The sequence below is a fragment of the Dipodomys ordii genome, unplaced genomic scaffold, assembly GCF_000151885.1.
Source record: "Dipodomys ordii isolate 6190 unplaced genomic scaffold, Dord_2.0 Scaffold165, whole genome shotgun sequence".
Lineage (NCBI taxonomy): Eukaryota > Metazoa > Chordata > Mammalia > Rodentia > Heteromyidae > Dipodomys > Dipodomys ordii.
In genome coordinates, this window is record NW_012267381.1 from 1021879 (window position 1) to 1044368 (window position 22490).

At 46.0% G+C, this 22490-nt stretch overlaps 1 protein-coding gene across 1 annotated transcript in view; it reads right to left on the reverse strand.

The window, feature by feature from the left end:
• Mrc2 (mannose receptor, C type 2) overlaps positions 1-22490 on the reverse strand; it is a gene marked incomplete at its 5' end in the record, with an annotated part of 53140 nt that overhangs the window by 24658 nt on the left and 5992 nt on the right. Inside the window, one exon of the mRNA XM_013033327.1 lies at positions 651-1052. Within this exon, the coding sequence (XP_012888781.1) occupies positions 651-1052 (402 nt within the window). The remainder of the gene's footprint in view (positions 1-650; positions 1053-22490) is intronic.

The following is a 22490-nucleotide window of genomic DNA, read 5'->3' on the forward strand; positions in this document are numbered from 1 at the left end:
CCTTTATAACACACATTTTTAAATTACAAAAACAAAACCAGCCATGGGACTAAAAATTCTACCACAGAGCTCAGGGCAGCTTCCAGAAAAGAGCCCAAACAGTGGAGCTGCCCATCACCAGCGGCTCCTCACTGGATAACCTTCGCTAGTAGCTAATCCAGTGCCATGTTGCCCAAGCTAGTCCCCTGGGGGAAGGGAGTTACCACTGAGTTTTAGGTTATACTGTTTAAAGGCTTTTTGAGCAGCATTCATTCTGCATTTCTTTAAAGGTAACTCCTTTAAAGTTAATTTTCCCAATTATTCAAAAAACAAATACTTCTTAGTGGGGCACTAGTGGCTCATGCCTATAATCTTAGCTACTCAGGAGGCTGAGATCGGAGAACCTTGTTTCAAAGCCAACCCAAGTATGAAGCTATATGAGACTCTGATCTCCGATAACCACCAAAAAGCTGGAAGTAAGGTTGTGGCTCTGAGTTCAAGGCCCAGCATCCCCTCCCCCCACCCCCCACCCCTCCAAAAAAAATAAATAGAAAGCTTCCAATTATAATTAAAAAAGTGACAGCCAAGTGGTCCAGAGAAAAGCAAAGGCCTCATTGCTCCAGTCACCATGACACCAGGGACCCTGCCCTTGCCTGCAGGCAGCTCCTCACCATAGTAGGGCCGAGCACACAGATCCTCCTCACTTCCATAGATACGCCACTGGCCACTGCGGGTGTGGTCTCCGCGCTCCAGGGGGCCAGGTTTGGATGCATTGCCCGTGCTGCCCCCTAGCAGATGGGACAACTGGTCCCCCAGGGTGCGGCACTGCCAGCGGAGACTCAGGGCCTCCCGGTCACACTCATACATGCCCAAGGAGGCTGTGCTGTTGGTGCCTGGCCAGCCCGTGCCAAGGCACTGCATGGCACCCAGGTTGAAAAGTCGGTTCCGGGAGACCCACTTCCAGCGCTGGGCTGGGAGACTGGTGTTGCAGGCTGGGGTGACTCGGACCTTTGCACCTTGGGATTCCAAACAACCCTGCAGTCCATGGCTGAAGATGAGGAAGATGTCAGCTTCTGGAAGGAAAGAGAAGGTGGGACATGAACCTATCATGGTGACCCTTGAGGCCTGGTGAAGCCAATAGACACTGATCATTGCCTAGAATGTCAGTCACTTGATATGGTGGTCACTCAAGCCCTTATGTAGTCCCCCTCAAGGTGGGGAGAGGGACACTAGTATGCCTCCCCACCCCCACCCCTGTGCCCAGAGGAGGCACAGCCCACCTGTAGTCCAGCCCCACTCCCCCTAGGATGTAAACTCCACAGCAAACCCAACTGTAGGCAGCAGATCCAGTCCTGTACTTATTAGTTCCCCCTCACCTGCAGTTGCATTCTCCACCGTCAACTGCAGCTGAAAATATATCATCAATGGAAAGTGCCAGAAATAAACATTTCCTAAGTTTGAAACAGCTTTTACTATAGCATGTCATTTCAGTTGCTCTAGCTTATTATTAGTTATTGTTCCTCTCTTACAGGCCTGTAATTGTTTTGGAGCAGCTGGGGAGGGGTTGTAGAGGTACTGCTCTCACACCCCACACTGCAGGCCCAGTCTCCATCTCCAAAGTTTTGCCAAAGCCCTCTGGCCTGCAGGCATTTTGTCTCACTCACTGGTTTCCATACTCTTCTCCTTCTAGAAACTTTTCAAACCATTCATCCTCTGCCTATACCTAACCATACTCACACCCTCATAACTATTTCATGCCCTATTTTTGAGACAGCACCATTTAGGCTGTTTTGGGCCTCTCTGTTTTGCATCTTCAAATACAATCCCCTCCCCCAATATACTTCACAGATTAGAAAATGCCACCTGAGGTTTAAAGGGACAGAGACACTAAACCAATTAGTGGTAGTCTGGAACTGAGCTAAGAGTGATGGAGACTGCTAAAGAATATAGTGTTTCATGGGCTGGGAAGGTGGCTCAGTAGTGGAGCGTTTGCCTTGCATGCATGAGGCTCTGGGTTCGATTCCTCAGCACCACATAAGCAGGGGAAAAAAAAGCTGGAAGTGGTACTTGGTAAACGGTAGAGTGCTAGCCTTGAGCTGAAGAGCTCAGGGATAGCGCCCAGGCCAGAGTTCAGGCTCCACGACTAGGAAAAAAAAAAAAAAAGAAAGAATATAGTGTTTCTTAGGGGAAAGAGGGTGATAAGAATGTTCTAGAATTGAATGGTCATGTAACATAGTAAAACCCAATTAACTTTATACTGTAAATGGGTGGATTTTAGGATATGTGCATCATGTCTCAGGCAAGAGAGAGAAGGAACAAAATAAACAAGAGGAAAGACTTTGGCTACTACTCACAGTGTCACCCAGATAGTAAGCAAACTCAGGTCTCTGTCAGCCATGTTCCACACCTTCCTCTTCTCCAGCTGAGGCGACCTCTAAGTGCACCATATACACACATTCATACTGTTCATCCCGGGCTATACTGAAGTTGGCTAGCTACTTAGGGTTGCTTCCATGACTCAAAAGCATGAGTTGGAATGCTGGTGTTCAAATTCTGGTTCTACCACTTCATGTGTGACTCAGACAAGGGCTTAACTTCCTTATGACCAGTCTCTCATTGTAAGACTATTATAAAGATTAAGTGACACAACAGCTGCGAGATGGAAAGTACTTGGGAGAAGAACACTAAAAGTGTTCATCATTGTCATGATTACAAGTTATGGAAGTTATAAGAAACTGACTAAAGGGAAGGTGGCTCAATAGTAGAGTGCTTGCCTTGCATGCATGAGGCCCTGGGTTCGATTCCTCAGTACCACATAAGCAGAAAAAGCCAGAAGTGGCACTGTGGCCCAAGTGGTAGAGTGTGCTGAAGAGCTGAGAGAGCACCCAGGTCCAGAGTTCAAGTCCCACGACTGATCCCCCCCTTCCCCAAAAAAAGAAAAGAAAAGAAACTGACTAAGGGCAGTGAGCAATTTGATGACCAGACTTTCAGGTTAATAAGAGGTGGAGTTAAAAAAACTACTTATTCTATAGAGACCAAACCCCATCTCTTTATGTTTTCCCATGCTGGCCTTATAATTTCTCTAGGGTCCATGTTCTATGAATAGCCAGAATGATTTTCTTTTCTTTTTTTTTTTCTTTCTGTGTTAGTAGTAGAACTTGAACTCAAGGTCTTCTTGTGCTCTTTGCTTATCTATTTTGCTCAAGGCTGGCACTCAACCACTTGATCCATGCCTTTTACTCCTGTCTTTTTGCTGATTAATTGGCGATAAGAGTCTGGAGGATTTGTGTGCCTGTGCTGGCTTCAAAATGTGATCCTCCGGAGGTTCAAAGCCACACAGGACAGGAAATTCTGTAAGACTCATCTCCAATTAACCACTAAAAAGTTGGAAGTGGAGCTGTGACTCAAGTGGTAGACATTAACCTTGAACAAAAACAGCTCGGGGACAGAGCACAGTCCCTGAGTTCAAGCTCTAGGAGACACACACACACACACACACACACACACACCCTGAGTTCAAGCTCTAGGAGACACACACACACACACACACACACACACACACACACACACACACACACACACACACACACACACACACACGGTGGTCCTCAGATCTCAGTTTCCTAGGATTACAGGTGTGAAACTGCACCCAGATCAGAATCATCTTTTAAAGATGTAGATAAATTCCACAAAAAAAGTTAAACAATACTGGAGTGTTGAAGGCCTTAAAGAAAGCAGTGATGAGTTTAATGGTAGGAGAATTTTTTCCCATGGCAGGATGAATGCCAAAAGCAAAGGCAAAATTCAAAGGATTAAATGATATGTAACCTGGTAGAGGCAAAGGGTTAATTCCTTAATATAAAACAAAAACAAGAGCTTCTGCCACCATAAACAAATGAATACATTACGAAGACAAAATCACCAATCCAATAGAAAATGAAAGGCATGCACAGAGAGCTAAATATGTGAAGTGCAATGAGCATTTATATATTTGAAGTGTCTGTCTTAGTCAAAGGAAAATAAACAATGTAAGTGAGGTAAGTCTCCCTCTTATTTAAATTCCTTCTAAGTAACCAGTTATTCTCTATCATAATTCTCTTCACCGTGTTGAATGACTGGGTTCTCTGAAAGACTGTACCTATTGATTCTCTTTTCTTGATTTTGGGTCACTTTCTCCAGCCTACATGTCTAGGAATTAGCATTCATTATATACTAGACATTATGGGTAAGTGTCTAATAATTTTATTACATACTAGTTATTGTACATTTTTTTGGTTTGTTTTGGGGGTGTTTTGTTTTGTTTGCTGGTCCTGGGGCTTGAGGTCTGTCCATGAGCTTTTTTTGCTCAAGGCTAGTGCTCTACCATTGAGCCACAGTGCCACTTCCAGCTTTTTCTGAGTAGTTTATTGGAGATGAGAGTCGCACTGACTTTCCTGCATGGGCTGGCTTTGAACTGCAATCATTGGAATCTCAGCCTCCTGAGTAGCTAGGATTACAGGTGTGAGCCACCCACACCCAGCTTGGTGGATAATTTTTTTTAATCATATGATGGATATTGTAGATAGGAATCTGATTTTTTTTCAGTCTTCCTATAAACTACATTGGGTTTTGTTCTGGCAATGGAGCACTTTGATCCTGAGGCTTGATTTTAAGCTTTTTCCAGGGTGGAGTTGTTTGGGTTTTGCCTTGAATCTTAGGGTGTGACTCTTAGCCTAGGATTTAATCAAGAAAGATGAGGCCCTTCTGAGGTTTCAAAAGGAAACTCTAGTGATCGGCAGGCCATAGTGGTGGAACTTGAATTCCAAGCTCCTAGTCCTCAGTATCAGGAACAATGGAAAGCCCTGCCTCCTGGTTCCTGCTGGGCTTGGTGGGCTTGGTGCCTGGCCTTGTACAAGTTAGGAATCATAGAGGGCTTGAGGGGAATGTCTATGGCTGTACGATTTTTCCTCTGTGTTTACCCTTTCTAGTAGCTTGAAACTCAGACCTTTGTTTCTGCAGCCCAGGGGGGGGGAAAAAAAAAAAAAAACACTCCATCTGATGAGCTCAGCTTGGGCAGTGTGCTCAGGGGAAAAGCTGGTTCTACATGTCACTCTCCCACCTCCCCCCTCCCCCACCCCCCACACACACCCAAGGCCTTTTTCCCCTCCATACATTGGGTTTTAATTAGTCTCCAGTGCCTCTGAACAACCATATTTCATATTTTATCCTGAGTCCATAAAGCATCCTTGGCCATTCCAGATACCTCTAGACATTCTAGATACCTTGGCCTTCCAGAACACAAAACTGACTGATACACTCTGTTGATTTTGTGTCCGGAGGTCTCTCTGTGCATTTTTCCACCACTGTATTCCCCAGCACCTATAACCCTGCCTGACATGTAGTAATGCCGAATAAGTATTGAATGAAAGCATATGCATCAAGATCACCACCAACTAGCCTGCCTTTCTGATTCTTTTGTCCCACCTCCCAGATGAATTTTTCTAAAACCCAGCATCATAAACTTTTGTCATTAAGTGTTCAAAACACCACGGTAGGCTGATGGGGACAGGGTCCCCCTATTCCCTGACAGCACTAAGGATGGAAATCCTCTTTGGCAAGATATACGTGAGGTAGGCTATCAGAATAGCTTCTGCCGCAAATCCCCTTCTCACTGGGTCCCTTGCCTTAGCCGGCTCCTTTGCTTCTGCTATTTAGGTTGAAATCATATCCCCCAAGGTGATGGTATTAGGATGTAGGGCCTCTGGGAGATCAGGAAAGCAAAACACTGGAAACTATAATTAATGTCCTTATAAATAAGACCCTCACCCTTCCCACCAATGTGAGGTTACAATAAGATGGTGGTCTCTCTGAAGCTGCTGGCTCCTTGATCTTGGGTTTCTTATCTTCCATAACTGTAAGAAAGTCAGGCAGGGCATTGGTGGCTCATGCCTGTAATCCTAGCTACTCAGGAGGCTAAGGATCTTGGTTTGAAACCAGCCCTGCAGAAAAGTCTCCGTGAGACCCTTATCTCCAATTAACCACTCAAAAACGGGAACTGGTGCTGTGGCTCAAGTGACAGAGTGCTAGTGGAGCACAAAGAGATTCTGGGACAGCACTCAGGCCCTGAGTTCAAGACAAGAAAGAAAGGAAAGAAAGAAAGAGAGAGAGAGAGAGAGAGAGGGAGGGGGAGGGAGGGAGGGAGGAAGGAAGGAAGGAAGGAGGGAAGGAAGAAGAGGAGGGCAGACCGTGGGAAGGAGGGAGGGAAGGCAGGCATCTGGGCACCAGTGGCTCACACTTATAATCCTAGCTACTCAGGAGGCTGAGAGCCAAGGATCAGAGATGGTAGCCAGTGCAGGCAAATAAATGCAAGATACTCTTATCTCTAGTTAACCACCAGCAAAAGCAGAAGTGGAGGCTGTGGTTCAAGTAGTAAAGTGCCAGCCTTGAGTGAAAAAAATGAAGGGATAGTGCCAAGCTATGAGTTCAAGCTTCAGGACTGGCACAAAAATAAAAATAAAAAAATTTGTAACAAGTTTGTTGTTTCTATTTCTCCTATTTATGTTTTGTTTGTTTATTTGAATGCCAGTCCTGGGGTTTGAACTCAGGGTCTGGGCTCTATGCCTGAGCTTTTGTGCTTAAGGCCAACACTCTACCACTTGAGCCACAGCTTACACACTCTAGCTTTTTGTTGGTGGTTAGTTGGAGATGAGAGTTTCACAGACTTTCCTGCCTGGGCTGGCTTTGAACCACGATCCTCAGATCTCAGCCTCCTGAGTAGCTAGGATTACAGCGGTGAGCTAACAGCACCCAGCTGTTATGGTATATATTTTTTAACAGCAGACCAAAATGAACTGAGACAACCCTCCAGAAACAATGTACTGGCCCAGGCCTAATCCAGCCATGTCTAAACTTCCTTTAAGGCTGGGTATTTTATTCTCAGATTCTAGTCAGAGAGGACAGACAGTTTGTAGTAACTGAAAGTAACCCTCAGCAGGGGGTAGAGAAAGGATCTGAGACCAGAAAAGAATTACTTGTTTTTACAGATGCTTCTTACAGATAAGACTGGATAATAAGGCCCCAGACTTCACAAGAGCTCACCACAGCCCAAGAGGACAATATCTTCTCCCTCCTTCCCAACCCGAAGAGCCATGTGGGCACCAACCCCAGCTAGCCAGACTGCAGAGGTTTTAACAAATGACAACTGAAGGGTCACAAAGAAGTAGCTGGCAAAGACCACCCCTGGGATCAGGCCCACCTCCTGACAGAAGAGGGAGCTGAGCAGGTCCAATCACAGTATCTTCCAATGCCTCTTGTTTCTTCCTCCCTCTGATGTCCTAGGTTCTGGGTTTAAATCCACCACCTAACTTCCTGGAGCACTTGCTGCATGCACAGCAGTGCTGAAGCTGCAAAGAAACAAAGGGCCCAACACCATGCTTGCCCTTATCGAGGTGTAATTCAGGGTAGAGACAGACAGTGGCTTCGAACACTGCAGGACAAGGGCAAACAAGCCGTTAAGCCCCAGGAGTCGGAAGTGTCAGAGGGAGTTTTATGCTGTAAGATCAATTCAGAACTGAGCTCTGAAGAATAAGGCAGGGGGTGAAGGCAGGTTCTAAAACTGTCATGGAAGCAAATTGGAAAAGAACAAGGAGCCAGAAACAGAACAAAGGAACTCTTCTAGATGGAGACTGGTGAATTATTATTATTTTTTTTGGGTCCGGTTGTGGGGCCTGAACTCTGGGCCGGCACTGTCCCTCAGCTCTTCAGCTCAAGGCTAGCGCTCTACCACTGGAGCCACAGTGCCACTTCCGGCTTTTTGCTTATGTGGTGCTGAGGAATCAAACCCAGGGCCTTGAGCATACATGGCAAGCGCTCTACCACTGAGCCACCTTCCCAGCCTGAGACTGGTGAATTCTTGTAGATGGAGACTCGTGTGTGTGTGTGTGTGTGTGTGTGTGTGTGTGTGTGTGCGCTGGCCCTGCACTTGAACTCAGGGCCTAGGCATTGTCCCTGAGCTCTTTTGTTCAACACTAGTACTTTACCACTTGAGCCACAACTCCACTTGGAGCTTTTTGGGTAGTTAATTAGAGATAAGAGTCTTGTAGCCTTTCCTGCCTGGGCTGGCTTCAAACCTTGATCTTCAGATCTCAGACTCTTGAGCAGCTCTCTTCCCTCCCACCCTCCCCCCACCTTTGGTGGTGCTGGATTTGAACTCACAGCTCACATGCTTGCTAGTCTGACACTCTACTACTGAGCCATGGCTCCTGCCCTCTAGGGTATATTCTGGCACTCCGTCACATTGGACTGAGGGCTTTTGAAAGGTATAGTGGTAAGCTTGGTTCTCAGAGAGAGGGGAAGTTATTTCCCTGGCAGGCAATGGGGGAGAGCAGGAGTGCAGCTTGGCTGAGCAGGACTGTAAGGAGAGGAGGAAGATACGCAGCCGTGCTAAGAACTGCTCTGCATTCTTTGTCCCTGTGTTCTCACTGAGCTCATGGAAGCAGGCAAAGGAAACTGAAGGGGCCAATGTCCCCCTCCCCAAAGCGACAGGGCCCCTCCAGCTTCACCACACCCATATGACTGCACTTGTTTGGGGGCATCAGATGTCAAGACAAGAAATGAAAATGCCCACCTTGGAGAGCATGGGCCCTTCCCCGGGATCTTGGGACTGGCCTTGAATTGAACAGTGTTTTGGTGGTAACCATCCCATGCCTGGTACAGTGTGCTACGCATCAAGTGGTGGCTCAGTATGTGCCTGTTCTGCAGATGAATACATGAATGAAGTGAGGCAGAAAGCTGTGCACTGAACACCACTGCTCATCCATTCAACAAATACTTGTTGAGCACTTCATAGAGAACACATAGTGAATGACACAGATGTGTTTCTGCCCTTTATTTTCATATGGCCCGTCAGTGTGGAGCTCTGCATCTCATAGACATCTTTAACCTTGCTGAGCTGTCCACATTCACTTTGCATTTTTTGTCTACCCAGAAAACTTTACATTTCCTTTTTCCTTCTTTTCCTGCCTCTCTTCCTTTCTCTTTCTTTCTTTCTTTCTTGCTTGCTTGCTTGCTGGTACTAAAGGATTGAACTCGTAAGTCTCACACCCACTAAGCTTGCTAATGGCTGCTGCTCTATCATTTGAGCTGTCCCTCCAGATGGGCCTTTTGCTGGTTAATTAGAGAGGACTGTCTCCAACTTACCTGTGCTAGCTTCTTTGAACTAGTCTCAGCCTCCTAAGTAGCTAGAATTATAGGCCACTAGAATTATAAGCCTTTGAAATCAGGCGTATTCCCTTCTATATATTTAAATAGGAAGCTACAGCTATATGGATGGGCTTACTAATGGCTAATGACAGCATCCATCTCCCTAGCCACAGCGATGTCATTGTGCACATACTCAAGAACTTGTCCCTGGAACACATAGCTTTCCTTTTCTTTTGAGCTTGCTAGATTATGGTGGCCATGTTGCCTACCCAAAAGGATAAGTACAAAAAGAAAGAAAAAGTCTGAGCCGAGCTGAGAACTAGAAGGAGACTGAATGACTTTTAGAGGTGCTGAACATCCAATCTCTTTTCTGAGTTCTTGGGAGTGATCCTGTGAATTGCTCAGGATCATATTCTTTTTTTTCTTTATTTTATTTTATTTATTTTTTGTTAGTTTGGGGACTTGAACTCAGGGCCTGGGCACTGTCCCTGAGCTCTTCTACTCGAGGCTAGTGCTCTACCACTTTGAGCCACAGCTCCTCTTCCAGTTTTATTATGGTGGTTAATTGGAGATAAGAGTCTCACAAGGCTGGGAATGTGGCTTAATAATAGAGTGCTTGTCCTGCATGCATGAAGCCCCAGATTTGATTCCTCAGTACTACATAAGCAGAAAAAGCCAGAATGGCACTGTGGTTCAAGTGGTAGAGTGCTAGCTTTAAGCAAAAGAAGCTCAGGGACAATGCCCAGGCCCTGAGTTCAAGCCCCAGGACTGGCAAAAAAAAAGAGTCGCACGTAGCCGGGAGCCAGTGGCTCACGCCTGTAATCCTAACTACTCAGAAAGCTGAGATCTGAGGATCACGGTTCACAGCCATCCTGGGCAGGAAAGTTCATGAGACTCATCTCCAATAAACCACTAGAAATCCGGAAGTGGCACTGTGGCTCAAGCGGTAGAGTGCTCACCTTGAACTGAAGAGTGCAGGGACAGCGTCCAAGCCCAGAGTTCAAGCCCCACAACCAACAACAACAACAAAAAGACTCGCACAGACTTTCCCACACAGGGTGGCTTCCAAATACAATCCTCAGATCTCAGCCTCCTGAGTAGCTAGGATTACAGGCACAAGCCACCAATTGCTCACTAGACATACTTTTCCTGAGTTGATTTACACTGGATTTCTATCTTGGCTAAACAACAACAACAAATCCCAATAAATACACAGCCCTATGCCTTGGAGCCAGAGCCCTTTTCACATCCCAAACACGGGTTCCTCGTCTTTATTCTTGAGGTGGTTATTGACCCAGGACCTTCCTGTGTCAGATCAGCTTCTTGAGTCAGTAGCAATACTGAGACTGTCTCTGAAGAGTCTGAATCCTTCTCCCACCCAGCCAGTTTTCCTCATTCTTCTAGCTGCTCCCTGAGGAGCCTTCTCACATCCCATGCTGATGACAAGCGTTACGGGAGTACAGGGAAACTAAAAACGAGCAGGATGATGTGGCCTCTGACTTCATGCTGTTTACAAGGAAGACGGAGAGGCTGAACTCTTGATGCAATCCATGAGAAAATTACCTACCACCAACCAACAAATGTGCAGATCAGTCAACCTTGCATTATACTGTTTAATTGGGGGGGGGGACATTGGGGGAGTGCAGGTGTTGGATTGCCATACTTTCCAGCGACAAGAATCCCTGAGATGCAATCACAAAGAGATTCCTGTCACAAAGCAATCAATGATAGGAAAAAAAAGCAAGCACCTGTAATCCACACCTCCTATACCTGCATTCCCCAGAGCATCATTCAGGAAATTTATTCCTGTTCCGAATCAAGTAGAAATTAAAGTGATCTGTCCTGTATTGGGCTGCCCATCCCCCCATCTCTTCCCTCACCACGGCTTCCTTTCCCTTCAGATCTGACTGAAAAGTACACGGATTGCCTCTGTGGGGTCCGAAGCTGAGTGGAAAGGCTTGACCACAGCTTCTCTTGGGAGAAAATCTCCAGGCTCGGCTTAGTTGCAAAGACAGACAGCCAGCCGATCGCTGTTACAAGTTGAAGACATCACCACGGAAGGGGCAGATGAGAAGTTCATCTTCTCAGTGCCTGGCATACAGCAGACTCTCAGCAAATATCTGCTGGATGAGAAGCAACGGCCAACAAAACCCAACAGAGAGGCGTAAGCAGCAGGAGCGGGAGCAAAGGCCAGACACAGGAATCTGGGGCTCAGCAACCATCTGGTATAGCTATCCTGGAGAGCTGGGGACAGAAGGGACCTGATATGGTCCAGAGGGCATGACAGGAGGGGCCTCCAGCACTCAGATTCTCCCCCACCAGTCCCCTTTCCAGCCTCCCAGAGGCAGAGGTGAAGGGTCATCTGAGGGAGAGCCAGAGGCCGCCTGCAGCCCACAGGGCTGTCAGCCAACAGAAGCAGCTGTTTTCAATGAGCTGCTTAGCCCTGAGGCCAAGCCTGGAAATGTCCCTGAGTCAGCACAAGCCTCCAGCTCCTCCCTGCTAAGAGGCCAACCCTGGGGACCTGCACCCCAGCCAGTACCACCCACGCGAGACACTGTCCATATACATGTAGGCAAGTGGACCCTGATCTGGGGTGTTGGGGAGAAGCAGAACCCCTTCCGTAGAAGCCCAGATGTGTGGTATTCCTGACTTCCGTTCCAGTCAGGCCAGACTTGCTTACGCCTGCAGCTTTTACATGTATCTAAACCCTGCATGTAACCTCCTAGCCCCTGGCCCTGCTCTGTCGCTGTCTCCAGCCCTAGAGTGAAGTCACTTGCTTTCCAACGGCTTTTCTCCACTGTTCTATTGCAGACCATCACTTCTCTCTGCTTCAAATGCATGCTACACAATGTAATTAGACTTCATTCTAGGAAAAATGGTGGAGAGCCACAGCGATGGTGGCACATGTCTGTAATCCCAACACTAGGGAGAGGGAAGCAGGAAGGTAGAGAGTTCTGGCCTGGCCTGAGCTACACAGGGAAACCTTGACTTGCAAATAAACAAGCTGGGCACCAGTGGCTCCCACCTGTAACCCTTCCTACTCAGGAAGTTGAAGTCTGAGGACCGTAGTTCAAAGCTAACCTTGGCAGGAAAGTCTGAGAGACTCATCTCCAATTAACCACCAAAAAACCAGAAGTAGAGCTGTAGATCAAGTGAGACAGCGCCCATGTACTGAGTTCAAGCCCCAGTAGTGAAAAAACAAGCAAACAAACTGTCCGAGAAAGGGGTGCAGCAGTGGCCTTCACCTAATCAATGCAGGACAAAGGGAAAGTTTAGGGGGTGGTGAAGAATCCATGGAAATTTACAAGGGTGACTCCCCCTCCCTTGCAGGTTGGATGGTCCCCAGCCCCCAAGGGACAGGGTTAGTGGGATCTGACTGCAGGGGTGCTCACCCTCTCCCTGTGACTTAGTGTTTGATCTCATCCCCTGCTGGCTTTCCTCTTCTGCAGACCCAAGCATCCTATTTTCGGCCAGCCCTTCCCAGGCTCCATCTTGCCGGATGAATAGGGGATTCACCCAGTAAGACTGTAACTGGAGGGGAGCCCCCTCCCTCATCCTCCACTTTTGGACAGTTTTGGAGGTGTCGCATACCCAGTATCTGGGGCATGGAGCCCCTCGGGTCTGGGGGTTCACATCCTGGCGGCTGCCACATGCCACACCACACACCCCCAGCCCAGGCTCTGCCCACTCAGGAGGCCAAGGCCGGGTCTGCAAGGCGGCAGGCCCGGAGGGCGGGTGGGTGAGCCGTCTGCCAAGCCCGCAGCCAAAATAAACAGCACCAAGAGCCGCCTCCTTCCCCGGTGGGGGACATTCACAAGGACAGCGGGTCTGGTGGCGGCAGGAAGTGGCTTTCTGGGCCAGCACAATCCAACCCCATTGACCCAGCCACAAGGACACAATTCCGGAATGTGACCCAAACCCGTGGGTGGAGTGGGGCGCGTCCAGGCCCAGGACAACGTCACCATCACCTCGGCCAACACTCATTAAAGCAGGTCCCCAAGGCTGATGAGACCCATTTGTTTCTTATCTGTGGTTCTTCTGTGAATCCACTCATAGCCACCCCAGTAGGGTCCCAGCCACACACTGCCTGCCTGCCATTCCTAGCTTGTTAGGAGGATGAATGCATAAATGAGTGCATGGGTCAATTTGTTACAAGACATTGGCACCAATCTAGGGAAATCAGAATTTTGTTTTCAAATTCAGTTCCACAAAGTGGCTACAGAGATGAGAGCCTGGAGGCGACCAACAGCTTACATATTAGAATTCCTCCTCCCTGACCACCTGAATGGAAATGAAGACCTCCTTTAGGCCCTCCTGCCACTTCCAGCTTTCCATAAGGAAAATTTATATTAGCCTTCTAAATAAGAAAAACAAAAATCTCGATACCCAGACAAAAGAAGTGTATTGAGAATTACACCAAAAGGTAATGGCTTGTGAAAAGTTCAAATCTGAAATATTAGTATTTGCCAATCTTACATCTGTAATGCTAACTACTCAGGAGGCTAAGATCAGAGGATCTCCAGCCCAGGAAGCACAATCCATGAGACTTTATCTCTAATAATCACCAAAAGAAGGGCAAGTGGAGGTATAGCTCAAATGGTAGAGTGCCAGCCTAGAGTGAAAAAGCTAAGGGGCAGAGCCCAGGCCCTGAGTTCAAGTCCCAGTATCAGTGTGTGCATGCACACACACAATATTAATATTAGCATTCTATCCAATTTCTGGATAGGTAAGTTATATTTTAAACAACATTTGAAATCAAAGGGTAAGGGTTTCTCTCCAACCTACAGAGTCCTTATTAGATGATGGTCCCTAAGGGGGGGGCGGAGAATGGAGGGGTTCACTGATCTGTATCCACTATGTTGCTTATGATGAAGTTGTATGCTTTTATGAGACATGTGTGAAAGACCACACGAACGAGGACAACATGACATCACAGAGCGAGCTTTTGCTCTATTCACCATCCTGACCTGACTTCAAGAATGATTTGCTTGGTTCTAAAAGCATAGCATCATCATCTTAGCCTTTTGGCTAAGATCAAGTGCAGTATCTGTTCTTATCAGTATAAAAGCACAGCATAGCACTAAATACAGTCAAGTGAATTTAGAATCTTTTTTGCTTTTTGGCCTGGGAAATGAATTATCTTCGAACTATCATTCAAGATTAAATAAGTGTTTACTTTGAAAAGAAAAACACAAAAACCTGACTTCTGCAAGAACAAGGCCATAAAAACACTGCTCCCACCAGAGGGCTGGGGCAGGCGACTCTGGAATCTGGAGATAGAAAGGTGCCTCACTCTCAGAGCCTGGTGTGGTGTGGGGAGGTTCTGTGGGGTTCAGGGAGGCTTGAAGTAGAGAACGCTGATGTGGGAAGGAAGCCACTATTGGGTCTTGGTGTTGAAGCAAGAGAATCTGGTTTTCGCAGCACAGCCTGGGAACCAGGCTTAGAAGATACTGCATTCTACACTTGGGATAAGAAGCAACGATAAGAGAAAAGAAGGCCAAGGACTCTAGTGTTTAAACTCTTCAGAAGAAAAGAAAAATAAACCCAGAGTCCAGATGCACTGTCCTTATCCCATCCCCACGAGTGCCTTCTTCATCTCCCCAAACTACCATTTGTGTCTTTGAACTTTTTATTAAATTTATATTTAAAAACATTATCTCTAAGTAGTTGTACAAAGTAAACTTCTTTCTGGATCCTGGGTCAGGTCTTCCCTGGAAAGGAGGTGCGTGGAGAAGAGGGGGTGCTGGAAAAGGCCCTTTGGGAGGGTCAAGGCTTGTGACCCCATCACATTGGGGTCCTGCAGAAAGTCAAGGACAGTTGTAAAGGGAAAATGAGGTCACATACCCCCCTCAGCTGGAAGGAGGTGGGGCACAAGCCGCAGCCATGGCAGGGCAGATGCAGGGACAGAAGTGTGTGTAACTCTCCCAGGGACCAGGGCAGCCACAGGGTAGATGAAACGGCGAGTCTAGGTCCCTGTGCAGCCATTTAAGGTCTAAGTACTGTTGGGACTCGTTCCACTTTCTTACCTGGGAACTGAATTACGAAGTATACCCCTTGTGTCTTTGCTGCCACTTGAGTCATACCCCTAGCCCAACATTTTGCTGGTTAATTGGAAATAGAATTTCCTAGATTTTTCTGCCCAGGCTGGCTTTGAATGGAGATCCTTGGATTGCAGCCTCCTGAATATCTAGGAGTGTAGGCATGAGCTACCAGTGTCTGGCCACAAAATTGGAGGAGGGAAGATTTTTTTGTATTGTTTCAATTATCTACTTTAAATAGAAGATATCATTTTTATAGTCATTAAAATGGGTTTGTGTGTGTGTGTGAGAGAGAGAGAGGGGGAGAGAGAGAGAGAGAGAGAGAGAGAGAGTATACTGGGTTTTGAACTCAGAACCTAGGTGCTATCCTTTAGTTTTTATGCTCAAGGTTGGCACTTTACCACTTGAACCACAGATCCACTTCCAGCTTTTTTTGGTATGTGTGGTTAAATGGAAATAAGAGTCTCATGGATTTCTCTGACTGGGCTGGTTTTTTACCATGATCATCAGATTTTAGCCTTTTTAGTAGCTAGGATTATAGGTATGAGACACCAATGCCTGGCAAAATATATTCTTAACTTGAAATATACATATGTATATATTTGCATCTTTTATTCATTTGTTTATTGTATTTTTTGCAGCTTTATTCAAAGTTGGCCAACTACAGATGGGTAGATGTTAAATTGTGCTAAAGGCCTATTGAAGAACAGATAGACTAGGTAGGGCTGGTTATGGGAGCAGCTGGAAGAATTCCAAGGAAGGAGTGAACTCAATTGTACTCCAGGGTTCTTTTGCAATCCTTACCAAAAAGGCCAAGGTGTGGAGTAAAGATATATATAAAGATATTTCCTGGGCTGGGAAGGTGGCTCAGTGGTAGAGCACTTGCCTGACCTGGGTTCGATTCCTCAGCACCACATAAGCAGAAAAAGCTGGAAGTGGTGCTGTGGCTCAAGTGGTAGAGCACTAGCCTTGAGCTGAAGAGCTGAGGGACAGCGCCCAGGCCCAGAGTTCAGGCCCCATGACCGGACCCAAAAAAAAAAAAAAGATATTTCCCAGCCGGTGCCCAGTGGCACCTGTAATCCTAGCTACTCAGGAAGCTAAGCTCTGAGAATCAAAGTTCAAAGCCAGCCTGAGTAGGAAAGTCCATGAGATTCTTATCTCTGATTAACCATCAGAAAGCCAGAAGTGGCGCTGTGGCTCAACATAGTAGAGCACTAGCCTTAAACAAAAAAGCTCAGGGGCAGTGCCCAGGCCCTAAATTCAAGCCCCACCACACACACACACACACACACACACACACACACACACACACACACCACACACACACACACACACACACACACTTCCCAAACCCAAACTTTCAAATAAAAAACTAATGGGAAAAATATTTGTAGCTGGCTGGGCACAGGTGATACATACCTGTAATCCTTGCTATTTAGGAGGCTGCGATCTGAGGATTGTGGTTCAAAACCAGCCTGGGCAGGAAAGTCTATGAGACTTTTATCTCCAATTAACCAGCAGAAGACTGAAAGTGGTGCTGTGGTTCAAGTAGTAGAGTACTCACCTTCAACTGAAGAGCTCAGGGACAGCACCCAGGCCCAGAGTTCAAGCCCCACAACCGTAAAAAAAAATTTTTTTTTTGTAGCAAATAGGACAAGAAGTTCAGATCATCATCATTATTTTTGTTTTGTTTTGTTAGTCCTGAAGCTTGAACTCTGGGCCTGGGTGCTATCCTGAGCTCCTTTTGATTAAGGCTAGTGCTTACCACTCAAGGCATAGCTCTACTTCTGGCTTTTCCTGTGATTAATTGGAGATAAAGAGTCTCACAGATGTTCTTGCCCAGGCTGGCTTTGAACTGCGATCATTAGACCTCAGCCTCCTGAGTACCTAGAATTACATGTGGCAGCCACTGTTGTCCAGCTAGATCATTAAAATTCTAAAGCAACAAAGCTGACTGAATAAATTGATAAATACTGTAATGTTCTCTGTCTTGGATTAGATGGTGAGTTCCTGTCTGATAATATTAATAATTACATTACTTGTGATAATTAAGATACACATGGCATCGGTAAAGGACCATGCAAGGAACAAACAGATCTTACTATTTCACTCACTCCTGGCCTCTCTGGCTCAGTCTCCTTATCTGTGAAAAGAATGTAGGGATTTGAAATGTGGGATGTGTGGAATTAGTTGACACTGGCCCTGTGCTCAGTACAAGTTAGCATGTATGGTTTACATTTCTCATCCATTGCACAAACAAGTTCATACAGAAATGTGATAAAGCATTTTACTTTAAAAAAGGGGAACCTCCCTAAGGCCCATCCCCTAACTTCCTGGAGCCTTTCTGATAGGCATTCCAATCTGGTACATAGGCACCATCATTTTGTGTTTACAGAATTTGTTATCCTGCTGCTCTCTGAAAGCAAATTTGCATCACAGCTTTTGAGCTCCCTACCCATACCCTGCTGGAACCCTTCAGCTGCTAAGTGCCAGAGAAGAGGAGCAAGCTAGCAACTGTGGGCTGGTCATGGAGGGAGGTGAGGCGGGTTCCCTCTAGACCACAGCCACCTCTTACTGGCGCACTGTCAGCAAATGCCTGACCCTATGCTTCAAATGGAAGAAATTCACCAAGTCCTAAACAGGGATCTGTAGGCTATATAAAACAACAACAACAAGGCTGGGAAGGTGGCTCAGTGGTAGAATGCTTGCCTTGCATGCATGAGACCCTGGGTTCGATTCCTCAGCACCACATAAGCAGAAATAGCTGGAAGTGGCACTGTGGCTCAAGAGGTAGAGCATTAGCCTTGAGCTAAAGAACTGAGGGACAGTACCCAGGCCCAGAGTTCAGGCCCCAAGACCAAAAAAATAAATAAATAAAGATAAACAACAACAACAAGAAAATACAAGAGAAGGGCTTCCTTTAATCCTAGCCTCCCAAGCAGTTAGATATGCGCCACCTCACCCCGCTTGCTTCTTTGTTTCTTTCTTTCTTTTTTTGTAGGCAGTGAGTCTTTTTTGCCAGTAGTGGGGTCTGAACTTTGGGCCTGGGCGTTGTCCCTCAGCTCTTCAGCTCAAGGCTAGCACTCTACTTGAGCCACAGCACCACTTCCAGCTTTTTCTGCTTATGTGGTACTGAGGAATTGAACCCAGGGCCTCATGCATGCAAGACAAGCACTCTACCACTGAGCCACCTTCCCAGCCCCGGTAGTAGGTCTTGAACTCTGGGCCTGGGCACTGTCCCTCAGCTCTTCAGCTACCACTGTACCGCTTGAGCCACAGCACCACTTCCAGTTTTCTGGTGGTTAATTGGAGATAAGAATCTCATGGACTTTCTTGCTCGAGCTGGCTTTGAACCGCAATCCTCCTGAGGATTATAGGCATAAGCCACCAGTGCCTGGCTCAGCTTGCTTCTTTCTATGAATAAACTCTACATGTTACAACACACACACACACACACACACACACACAACTAGTGAACAGGTGGGAGGGAAGGGATGGTAGGGGAAAAACAAAGGAGGAGGGAACAATGCTCAATAGGAAATGTACTCATTACCTCGCTCATGTAACAATAACCCCTCTGTACAGCATTTTTACGATAAAACAACATACAAACCGCCCCCAAAAACTAGTAAGCATTTGACTTGGGGGGGTGAGGTTTGAAGTTTAGACTTTGTCTTTGCTAGACAGGTGCTGCACCGCTTTCTCCACATCTTCTCAGCCCTTCTGTTCTGGTTATTTTTGAAAAGGGTCTCACTTTTTGTACAGGTTGGACTTGAACCATGATCCTCCCTAATTCTCCTATGCAACCAGATGACCGTAGTGAGACCAATGCCATGCACATTTGACTCTGTTGTTTTTACTTTTTTGTGGGGGGGAGAGGGAGGGGGTCAGAAAACAAATCTCAGGAGGGCTGGCTGTTTCTACCAAACTAAACACCAGGCCTGGCATATTGTTAGTGCTCAGCAAACACAAAATACTGAGCAAATGAAGGAATAAATGTCAGCAGCAGGCATGCATCGTCATTTGTCATGAGAGTGCACACATTCGTTTGCAAGATTGCCTGGTGGTCATGAGAATTTTGACTTTTTTCTATGAGGTGACATGAGCTATATATGTGTCATTTAAGAGTTGCATAAATCGTCCATTATGTATTTACAATCTGACATTTACTGCACTCCATATTGTCCAAAAGACTGAACCTTGAAAGACAGAGCTGATTTCCAGTGCCTCACATATATTTATTACATTCCTAACAGCTCTTTCCAAACTAGGTTTTCTGTTTTTACTAGCTTAAGTATTTAAGAAAGCTCATTTCTTTCATTTTTACTGATCTTTGCACCTTTTATGCAACAATATGTCATCTGAAGCTCCTCGAATGTGATCAGTTATAAATTAGAATTAGAATTAAAGTTTCTCTTTTTTGGGGGGGGGCATGTTGGGAGTCAAAACCAGGGCTTTACATATGGTAAGCACACCCGCCACCATAAATCCACACCCCTCCAGATTTTCTAATTGCAATCCAGTTGTTTCAATAATGTTTAAAAGATTTCTTTTTTTTTTCATTAATGTGCTGTCTCTGGTATGTCTCACATTAAGCTCTTATAATAGTTTAAATCAACGTCTGGAATTTATTCTGGTCCATTGGACTTTTTACTGCTTATTTAATTCAATGCCATATGCTTTTAATTATTATGACATCATCTAAAACTTTCCTTATTGTCTTTCTATTTTAAAAAGATCTTTGAAACACTTGTCTTTCTAGTGTTTTTCCCCCCACTTAATATTTACTTAATGCCACTGTGTCTAACGCATTGAACCTGTGCAGGAATTATAAGGCTGAGGTGTGCCAGCACCGGTAGCTTGTGTTTATAGTTACTCAGGAGGCTGAGATCTGAGTATCATGATTTGAAGCCAACTGAGGCAGACAAATCTGAGATTTTCATCTCTATTAACCAGTAAAAATCCAGAAGTGGCAGAGTGACTTGAGTGGTACAACACCAGCTATGATACAAATGAGAGCTTAAGATCTGCAGTTCAGGTCCCAATACACACAAAGATAGAAAGACAGAAAGAAAGAGAGAGAGACAGAGAGAGAGAGTGAGATAGAGAGAGAGAGAGAGAGAGAGAAAAGAAAACAAGACAGAGGGTTAGGGTGTAACTTGATGGTATAATATATGTTAGCACAGAGCCTTGGGTTTGACTCCCAGCAACTCCTCTCCAAAACAAAAGACCCTGCTGGAAGATCCTTCTAGTCTAAGAAGGGAAGAATTGGGAAGTCAGCAATAAAATGCTGGAGGAGGAAAAGGCTTCTTCCAGCTGAAAAGTGAACTGCTTCAGGTACAAGGGCTGACATAGGCCAGGTAAGGCCTCAGGTATAAGTCAGGATACAGAGACAGTCCTGAAGGAAGCTAGCTGGCACTGGTAGCATAAAGAAGAGTAGGCACAATAACTTTATTGTGCAGCATTTGAGCATCCATGATTATTACCAGCTTCATAGCTCGGTTTACTTGTGCAAAGGATTTGCCTGTGGAAAGCCTGGAATTATATAATCAGAAAGTTCAAAAATTATTATAGCTGCCCCTTAGGCTTAGGACTAGGGATAGAGAGAAAGCTGTAGGCAGAAGACATGGACACAAACTACATCACAAGGGCAGAGGATGGGAGAGTCTCAAAAAGGGCCCCTCAGGATGTGTGTGGAGGCGAAAGCCTGTAATCCTAGCTACTCGGACCACTGACTGTCTGGCTTTGGGATTTTTCTCTTTTGTTAGGATTTAAGCTTATTTGAAGAAAAATCACAATTACTTTGAGGCACATACAATAGTTGGCAAAGTGTGACCAAGAAGTAATGAGTTTAGACCTGCTTCAATTTTTTTTCTTTTTCTTTTCTTTCTTTTTTTCTTTTTTGTCAGCCGTGGGGGCCTGAACTCTGGGTCTGGGCACTGTCCCTCGGCTCTTCAGCTCAAGGCTAGTACTCTATCACTTGAGCCATGGCACCACTTCTGGCTTTTTTCTGCTTATGTGGTGCTGAGGAATCAAACCCAGGACCTCATGCATGCAAGGCAAGTACTCCACCACTGAGGCAAATTCCCAGCCCGTGCTTCAATTTTTAAAAGTGGTTGTAATTGGGACTTTGCATCATATTTGAGTCCCTTTATGTTCATGAAACGTCTTAATAAAAATAGTTAAGCTGGGCACCCATGGCTCACACCTGTAATTGTAGCTACTCAGGAGGCTGAGATCTGAGGATTATGGTTCAAAGCCAGCGCCAGCAGCAAAATTTGTGAGACTCTTATTTCCAATTATCCACCAAAAGCTGGAAGTAAAGCTGTGACTCAAGTGGTAGAGTGCTAGCCTTGAGCTAAAAAAAAAAAAAAAAAAAAAAAAAAGAGCTCAGGAGCAGCACCCAGGCCCTTAGTTCAAGCTTAAGGACAGGCACAAAAATGTATTAATTTAATATTGTTTTTCTAAGCCACAATGTTATGCCCAGAAGTGCACAAGATACATATGTCATCCATCCGTCATCCCATTTGTATGTAAATCTCACACCACCACTGTGGGGAGGGTGATGTTATTGCTCCCATCTGACAAATTAAGACACTTGAGCCTCTGCCTTAGGTCACACAGTTGGTAAGTGGCATTCATCCTGGAACCCTGGGTCCTGCACCTAATCACATTTCCAGAGAACTAAAAGAAGGAGGGAACATGCCAGGCCATGCCCATACTCCTGCCTCCATCTCCAGGGCAGTGGCACCATCTCCAAGGACCCTTCGAGAAAACATCTGCAGACACCACAGAAGCTTGGGGGACTATGGCTATAGTTTTCCCTAGAGAAGTTCTGTTATAATTAGAATCTAGTTGATGGGCTTTGGGGGGAAGTGATGGGATCCTGAAGGCTCCAACCTAACCAATGGGTCAATCTCTCAATGGATTCATAGGATGATGGCCGTACTTACTGGAAGGTTGTAGAGACTTGGAGGATGGGTCCAGCTGGTGAAACTAGGTCACTGAGAAAGGGCCCCAGAAACACACATCCTGTCCCCAGCAACTTTCTCTCTCCTGGCTGCTATGAGATGAGCAGGTTTGCTCCGCTATGCATTTGGCCCCACCAAATGACTGTGGACGGAGTCCTCTGAAACCTTGAGTTGGATGAGAAACAAATGGAAGTTCCCAGCCCATCAGAGAATGGCCTCAGCCTGGAATGGCCTTTTCCAGGTGGTCCCCGAGAAGGAGAGGAAGAGAGAAGAGCTTTCCCATGGATTCTCTTATTTATCACTGTGGGCAATGTCTGAGTGC